The sequence below is a fragment of the Paroedura picta genome, chromosome 3 (assembly GCF_049243985.1).
Source record: "Paroedura picta isolate Pp20150507F chromosome 3, Ppicta_v3.0, whole genome shotgun sequence".
Taxonomy (NCBI): domain Eukaryota; kingdom Metazoa; phylum Chordata; class Lepidosauria; order Squamata; family Gekkonidae; genus Paroedura; species Paroedura picta.
This window is the reverse complement of record NC_135371.1, coordinates 129,219,962-129,228,734: the sequence shown is the minus strand read 5'-3', so window position 1 is coordinate 129,228,734 and position 8,773 is coordinate 129,219,962. Positions and strand designations below refer to the sequence as shown.

Here is an 8,773-nt window from a genome sequence, read left to right as displayed (position 1 = left end):
ACCTGCGAGAGTGGCGGGGGAGTGGGTGGGGTTCTTTGGGGCCCTCCTCCGCCCCTGCTTCCTCCTTTGGCCAGGTAATGTTGCAGCAGAGCCTGGCTCCTTCAGACGGGGGGGGGGGGGTCTGCTGCAGGACAGGTTGGCGCAACCACGTTGGTGGGGGTGTCCCTGGCAGGGTTAGGTTTCTGGGGAAGGCGCCACAACCAAAGATCAGTACGACTTGGCAGTCAGAGGTGGCGCTGGCGCCATTCTGAGTGCATCGCCCCTGGCCCCAGCGATGGGGCAGTGGCCGCCAGCGATGGGGCAGCCAGGCGGCGCCAGGAACAGCACCACGAGCCTGGGCAGCCGGAGAAACTTCCTCCCAGTACGTGGGGCCGGTGGGAGATGGGAGGGTTGGCATAGTGAGCTCCAACTTTGGGCTCATTCTGTGTGGTGAGCTCAAACTTTGGGAGGCTGAGATCTGGCCCCGGGGCTGGGGAAAGAAGTCCACTGGAAGGACACCAGCAGCACTCCCACTCGAGTGCGCACAAAGCTGCTTGGAGGTTCCTGTGCAGCGGGGATCCATGACTGCTAGAGGCTGGGCCGAGGCATCTGTACAAGGGGACACGAGGGGAAGGGGACCCTGGTGGGTAGGGCATCTCAATGGAGGATCACATGTGAAGCTTGGGGCACAGGAAGGTTGGGCTTTTTGTTTCCGCCCCATACCAGAAGTGGCAGCGCCTGCTCTGGCCAGCCCGCCCCCAACACCAAAGTGTCCCGCTTGACCAATGTTAAAATCTGGTCACCTTAGCCTTGACAAGTGTTTGGACTGTAATGTCCTACAGCTGTGCTGGTCCCTTCCGAGAGCTTAGAGCCTGCCTCAAAGCAGCAGACAAGGCTGGCATTGGCAGTCTTATATGGCCATACACTTGCCCTATATCAAAGTGGAGGGGGGGGGACAGTGCTAATCCACCAAACCAATCACGTGGGTGTGTCCTTGATTTTGCTTTTGTCCACATCATGTAATCTCAAATGTTATGGTATATGTAACGTATGTGAACACTGTCATACTTAAGATCACACTCTGAAAATAGGGCTTGAGAAACCGTCCGATGAACAATAAAAATCCCTGAAACTTATGGTCCAATCAGTGGCCTCCGTTAAGGGCCAGTAAGAGCTCTTGGAAGGCTATCTAAAATTGTATAAAAATTGAAGTGTGTTCCCTTGTTTCTTGTTTGGTGTTGTTGGGATTGATTGCTTTGACTACTGACCAAGAGAGCTGATTTCAAAGAACTACTGTTTCTGTATTCACCGAGCCAGCAGCCATCTGTTACACATAATATATTTCTGGTAAGGGCTTGGAGGAGTGTGTCTCGTGGCTGAAGTGCCACTCAGCGCTTAACACCCACTCGGGCAGTTGTCCCGCCCCCGAGTGCAACCTCCTCCAACCGGCTTGCCTGTCTGTCCATTAGCCAGCCAATAGCCCGTCTCCAACCCCTGACCAGCCCCTCCCCCTTCCAGGCTCAGAGGTTGCAGATCACTGCCGCATGAAAGCTGCCCCTGCTGGTTAGGTCCCCACCAGCTGCCTGCAGCCTTTCCTGGTCCTAGGGAGAGGGGGAGGCCGTCCACAGAGTTCTTCCACCCCCCAATCTAGCACTTGTATTCCTGAATGCAACGGGCTTGGCCCCTAGTAACAGTGTATTTGGCAATAATTGGGTGTAGGAAGTAAGGGCAAAATAAACTTTGCTAGGTGAGCTGCTCTTGAAAAGCTTTATGGGGTAGGGTAATCTTGAAATGGATCATATTGAAATGCCAATCAATTATCCTGCAACCTAAATTGAACCTAAGAATAATGCCCACCTAAAGAAAACAGCTAGTTCTCACTTCCACACTAATTTTAGTGCATGCATATTTAGGACCTCATGCTCAGAAGAAAGAAAAAATAGGTTAGTTAAAAACATCTCAAATCCTACTTGATATTTAACCAATACATATTCAAATCTGTGACATTTTGCTGGCTTTCCTGGGGTGAGCTCTTTCCCCCCCTCCATCTCTACATTAAATTGAAGGAAGTTTTTCATTTTCCTCTTCTTCAATTAGCTTTTCTTAGCTAAGTGATTGTCTGTGTGACAGATTCCCGTAGCGTTCAAACACTCAGCAGCGTGCAAAGGCTATGAACCTACAGTGGAAGTCTTCATGTGCAACTTCTTTACTTTGTCTGCCTCCTACATTTCTATCCTGCTCTTTCTCCAAGGAGCAGACAGTGATATGCACAGTTCCAACTTCAGGGATATAGTCTGGCCTGGGGTAAAGTGACTGGCCCAGAAATACCCAGTAAACTCCACGGCAATGCAACTTGAACCGGGGCTTCCTGGGTCCTAATCAAACACTTTCACCAGAATATTCTGCTGACTGTTTGTATTCTTTTCTTGCTCGAAGAATGGGGGAGAGTGGTCCTAAGGGAAGTGATGGGTGGAATATCCTGTACAAAGCGAATGAAAGGGTCAGGACGGGTGTCTTGTTAAGAAAGTCCAGAAATCCTGGGTGACTGCAACAACAAGGTATGTTCAGCAAGGGGTGAAAAGGCCCTCTGGCTATTTTTGCTGCTTGTCTCCACTGAGGAGCTAAATGGTAATGAAGAACCAATGTAACTCAGTTGGTATAGATCTTCTGTGGCAATGAAAGGCAGGAAATCCTTTTAGGCCAGGTGCTAAAATTGCATTTCTGTACATGAGTCCCGAGACTTGGTGAGCCTTTATGCTTTTGCTTGATGTAATAATAGTCCTCCAAAGGGCTGCAAAGATCGTCCTCCTCAAATCCCTGTGGTATCCTAGCACAATCCATAACTGCATGTGCAACTCCCACTGCCTTTCAAAGCACAATGTCATTGTGTGGGGCTTGGCAGCCCTTTCTGCTTTCTGCTTCTGTGCCAGAAGAAAGGGCTGATTTTAGGAGGTCCATCTATGCTTCAGCGTAGGTAGACAGAGCATTAAATTGTTCCAAAGACGGGTGTGGAACACAGGCACCTATTGGGCATAGGTATTCCGTCAGTGGCATGTGTATGCCTGTGAACTTACAGAGCAGGTAGAAGCTCCCAGGGACTTCCGGATTCTAACTCAAAAGGAGCAAACTATTCTGAGCCTCCCAGCAAGATCTGCATCAAGAGATGCAAAGGTTTTTGGTTTTGGTTTTAACCTGTTAATTGTTTCTTTAGCTGCGTTGTACTAGCTGGCATTACTTTCCCCTGCCCTTCTGGTCACAGCGGTCATTGGTCTGCATTTCTGTTTTCTGCTATTTCCAGCCAACGGATGGGGCTGCATTACCCAGATAGCTGCACAAACACCACCAATTCCTTTTCCTTTGGCTGGAAGAGGAGAGAAAATGGGGATGTCTTATGTGCAGCTTGGCTGTCCCACCAGTGTGCCTCTTAGGGTCCTGCTTCTAGTGAGAGAAGGTCAGGTTCTGCATCTACATGCGTGCCCCAGCAGGATTACCCAAGCCTCAATACCTTGGGTATTCTGCCACACTATTTAACTGTGTTTTTGTGTGCTAAAAGTACACTTTTGTTCAACTCTGTGTGTATGCAAGTGGTCTTGTTGGTCTGAAGCACTGCAACAAAATTTGAGTCAAATGGCATCTTTAAGAGCAAGATGGTCTCAAGATAATCCACCATCCTCTCTCCAGTTCACCCTGACTGCTAGCGTGCCCATGTTCAAAAGGATTGGCAGAGTTTAAACATGCCAATGGAGCAGAGTACTGAGCTGCTTAAAAGATGTAAATGGTTCTGTTAAGAAGAGAAACAAAAGAGAGAGACCTAACTGTTATGTGTTCTGTTGTTTTCAGTCTATCTGTTCTGTGGGCAAGCAGGGAGGATGTATGATTAAAGGAGCAGGAAGCCTCCACGGGAGACAATCAGGACACTGGATGATTTGAAAAACATCAGGAAGTTCCTAGTCTAACTATGCTAAATACACAGTTCCTCCAATGCCCCCTGCAGGATATTCTTCATTTCCTTTTGAATCATGCACACCACAAGTCTTGCATGTTCCAACAAAAAGAAAGAGATCTTTCTTGCATACAACAAAATAGGAGTCCAATAGCACCTTTAAGACCAAAAATGCTGGGAGCGTTTGAGGGCACAAGAAGAAGGGGACGACAGAGAATGAGGTAGCTGGATGGAGTCACTGAAGCAGTTGGTGCGAGCTTAAATGGACTTCAAGGAATGGTAGAGGACAGGAAGGCCTGGAAGATCATTTTCCATGGGGCCGCGATGGGTCAGACACGACTTCGCACCTAACAACAACAAAAGACCAAAAAAGAGTTATTCAAAGTGTGAGCTTTCAAGTGCATGCACACAATAGCTCACGCCTTGAATAAATTTTTGTTGCTCTTAAAGATGCCATTTGACTCAAATTTTGTTGCAGTGCTTCAGACCAACAAGACCACTTGCATACACACAGAGTTGAACAAAAGTGTACTTTTAGCACACAAAAACACAGTTAAATAGTGTGGCAGAATACCCAAGGTATTGAGGCTTGGGTAATCCTGCTGGGGCACGCATGTAGATGCAGAACCTGACCTTCTCTCACTAGAAGCAGGACCCTAAGAGGCACACACTGGTGGGACAGCCAAGACCATCTTGAGCACTGAGCACTGAGCAGGACTCTCTTGCCCCCTCCCAGCGTGGTGGTGACGGCAGCAGAGGAGCAAGGGCTTTAGAAACAACCAGCTGGGAGCAGCACTGTGGAAGGGGGCTGGGATAAGGATAGGCTGCAGGGGTGGCCAAACCGTGGATCTCCAGCATGTGCTGGCATGGGCTCATTGGAACTGTAGTCCATGGACATCTGGAGAGCCACAGTTTGGCCATCCCGGGGGAAAGGATAGGGGAAACATCTGGGCACTGCAGAAGTAGTAGAATGTGTTGAGTCTGAAGGCACGTGCAGGCTGCAGGCAGGGGTAGACAAATCACTATTGAAAACTCCAGTACGCGGAATACTAAAATTAACTCTTGCTTACATCAGAATAAATTTGGAAGATGTTAATCATGAGATTTTGGCATGTCTCCAGGGAAAGGAAGTCCCACCATTGTGGCACAGGGACTGCAATTCTCTCTTTTGTACTTGATTCAAAGGTTGGGGTGGGAAGTACCATTAAGCCTCTGCCAACTTAGGGCAGCTCCATGGGGCTTTCAAGGCAAGAGACAAAGATGTATGAACTAATATTTAAGTATTTAATGAAAACAATTGCTGGCCATTGGCAGAGGGCTTGAGGAAAGCACAGTATTCCTTTGGGACCCCGTTCCTCTCAGTTGACAGTATAGAAAGGTACCTGTAGTTGCAAGGAACAAAATGCTAAGGGTTTCCTGCACTCCAAGAACCAGCCGGCCTTTGCAGCACAAAGGTGTATTTATTCGAAGAAGTCACATCCCAGCTTTTAACCAGAGCTTTCATGGTTGAAAAACTGTACGGCAAGTGAGGATTTGTGGTAGCTTCCAGCGTGCCTCCCATCCATGCACTGCTACACCAAACAAACCGACAGAGGCCGTGCATTTGACAGAGAGGTCGTGCATTCTGGGCAGAGAAAGGGTTTACAGTACAGCTACAGATCCTTGTAGGAAATGCTTCTGCCTGTATTAATCCCATTTCATGTTTGCTGTATGGAAGCCTGTTTGCTTTTGAAACAGGATCATTGACTAGGCCTGTAGGGCAACAGGGAACGTGGGCTCCAGGGACACCTAGTGTTACCAGCAGCCATCCAAACGTCTGGGGAAAACCACCTAACCCCTGGGGACCCCTTGTGTAACCCCAGAGTTTCCTGGAAGCCTGGGTGGGAACCCCTGCTTTACATTGTGTTAGTTCTTATTCAGAGTTTCAGATGTACCCAGAACTGTGATACCTAATTCACCTTTGCTGTGGATAGTGCATATTTAAATTAGATGTAATTTTTGTTTATTCAAAGGTTATTTAGGAAACTTTTGCCCCTGAAGAGATGTTGGAAAGAACTTCTTATGCCATCGACAATAATCCTCCTAAGTATAGAGGTTGCCTCTTGGTGGGTAGAGGTAGTACACAAAAAGTAGCCATTCAGCAAATCCAGTGATTAGTAGTTTTGTCCTATCATTAACTTCTCCATGGAGAAGTTAATTTTATTGTATTAGGGTTTTTATGTGTTTTTACGATATGTAATCCACCGCGAGCCCTGCGGGAGTGGCGGGTTATAAGTCCCATAAATAAATAAAATGTTCAGAAAGCCACCCAGACCCAGTGGCCTTCACCCCATTTTGTCTTTCTGGACACATTTCTGGAGTTCCTTTGCTGCTGGGTGAAGCAGTACTTCCCTCTTGTGGAATCCTGGCAGCCATTTTGAAAAGGCCCATGCTGGCAATTTTCACACCACAATCCCTCGGCTGCTACTATTTAATGTTCTCCAAGCCAATACAATATCTTCTTTTGGATGTTACGTGAGATTCAAAAGCACCCACCATGCTTTTAGTTTCACATCAAGGCATGAGGACAATGCGAACCATGCATGAAAGCCAGGAGCTCTGGAGAGGGGTAGGGGCTCTCACATTGCTCCGGGTCTCAGGTGAGATTCCCTCTCATGCCCTGCTTCTTTTGCTTCTGGCATGCCCTGCACAGAACAGTGTTTGTGGTGCTGATGGCACAGTGGACTCTTTGCTAGTCTGGACATAGGGGAAAGGGCCAGACGGCGACCACTTTTGATGACAGCTGCAACAGCTTGGCTGGAAGAGGTCCCAAGAATGTGGCAGGGGCAAGAACACTGTCCCACAATCCTCAGCTGCAGTGTGCTAGCACCGTGGCGCTTAACAGGGCAAAGGAACTCTCCCGTTGCATCATGAGACAGAGTGCCATGTCCCCCTGGCCTGGTGTATTCTGCATGATGTAGCTGGGCATGGAAAAATTGCAGCCTGACAGGGGAACCAATGTTATATTTTCCACTGAAAGCCTATTTGGTTTGGAAAGTTTCTGGGATTCTCGAGTGATGATTTGTGAGGGAGGCAAAGGTTTTGGTCACACAAAAGTAGAATTGGACGCCTGTCCAATCCAAGCAGACTGAGTGAGTAAAGCCCAGACCTGAGATCAAGGGAAGAAATGTTCTCCTTGTGAAGCCCGCAAACATTTCCCCTTGATTCCTCGACTATTTTGGGCTCTATGAAGTTTCTTATTCACTCGTGTGGTTATGATGGCTGAAGCTGGCCAGCCAACAGCTTAAACTCTCTTAAACCTGTGTAGCAAAAGTCTGCCATCCTTTCATACTGCAAAACTCACTTTGACCCGTATAAGGAACAGACATCTTAACCAGGAAACTCAATGACAACTGGGACATTTCCTTCTCCCCCCCCCCTTCTTGCCCGTAATAAATGGCTGCCCTCAGGAAGCCTTCCTGCTGGGCTTTGTCTAGCAATGCCAGCCTCCAGGTGGGATATGAGGATCCCCTGGAATTATAGCTCATCTCCAGGCAACAGAGACCAGTTCCCCTGCAGAAAACAGCTGCTTTGAAGGGTGGGTTCCCTAGCATCCCTCCCTGCCCAAATCCCACCTAGTCCCATAAGGTCCCCAAGTATTTCCCAACCTAGAGGTGGCACTATCTAAATTTGGAAGTTCAGAAATCAATATTGGTTCCTGACTCTGGTGAAAGTTATTCCTCCCAAGTTTGATAGGAACAGCAGCAGGACACCTTTAAGGACTTGTATCTTCTGAGTCCAAAGCTAAAGACTGCATGTCCCAGCATGCAACAGTCTGGCTGCTGGGAGTTGTAGCCTCTTTCTGCCATCACATCCCAGGAATGGCAACAGAACAGAAACCTGCTGGATCACAAAACCCAGTTGCTCTTTTCGAGAACCTCCCTTTTACATGGCTGATCTTTGCAGGTTGATTACATTACATTCTGGGATATCAGGAGAATCTGGACAAAGGAGTGAAATGCGGCGATAATGATGCTTAAAATCAGCGCATTTGCTCTCTATCTGGTTTAAACAGAGGCTTTTGTATTGATGAATAAACTTTTGTGGATAAATCAAACAATCGACCTGCAAAAGTGGGAGCTGTCCACCGTGTCCCCCTCCCCAAGAAATATCACTCTGTGGAAGAGGCAGGAGTTGTGGCCTCCTGGAGACAGAGCGCAAGATGGCCTGGATCCTGTGGCGGCGGCGGCAGTTCTGCACAGTCTCCCTCCCCCCTTGGGTTCACTTTTTATTGATCTGGCTTTCATCTTCAAGCACTACGTTCTCATTGAGGCACAAGGCAGGGTCCCTCTGCTTAAGCTGACTGCTCATCGGATCTTTGGCTCGAGGGAATCTCCATGCGTAGCTCTAGCATTTCTCTGTCCTGCATTCCAGGGTCCTCAGTGCCCCTTAAAGCGTTCGGGGATGTCAGGGACTTAGCTGCAAGGCAAAAGAACAGCAGTGGCCAGGGCTCAGTCACCCTAGGTCGAAGAGATGGTGCTAATTAACCTGCCAATTAAACACATGTCTACCCAGACCCTTCTTCTTGTGCCAATGCTTGCACCAGCATTTCACTGTGAAGTTCATATTGTCATAAGCCTCCCTTCAAGACTTAAATGGTTAAAAGCTGAAGAGGAGGGCCTATCTGCGTGGAAGCCATTCACCTGATACTCTCAGCCCCTCTTGGATCCAATTCCCAGTGGCTGGCTGCAGTACTCTGGGGCATGGAAACTTTGAGAGTTTTGGAGGCTGGCCCGGTCTCTCTGCAGCATGTCTACGTTATACACGTGCAGCCCCAAAGCATGTCTGCGTCTCACACGCACTGTGAAATGG

At 48.3% G+C, this 8,773-nt stretch overlaps 1 protein-coding gene across 3 annotated transcripts in view; it reads right to left on the bottom strand.

Moving 5' to 3' along the window:
* Nucleotides 1–7,964: 7,964 nt before the first annotated feature.
* QRICH2 (glutamine rich 2) overlaps nt 7,965–8,773 on the bottom strand; it is a 56,473-nt gene continuing 55,664 nt past the window's right edge. For all 3 annotated transcript variants that reach the window (XM_077327704.1, XM_077327705.1, XM_077327703.1), the window contains one exon: nt 7,965–8,380. In XM_077327704.1, coding sequence (XP_077183819.1) covers nt 8,256–8,380 — 125 coding nt within the window. In that variant the 3' untranslated portion in view covers nt 7,965–8,255. The remainder of the gene's footprint in view (nt 8,381–8,773) is intronic.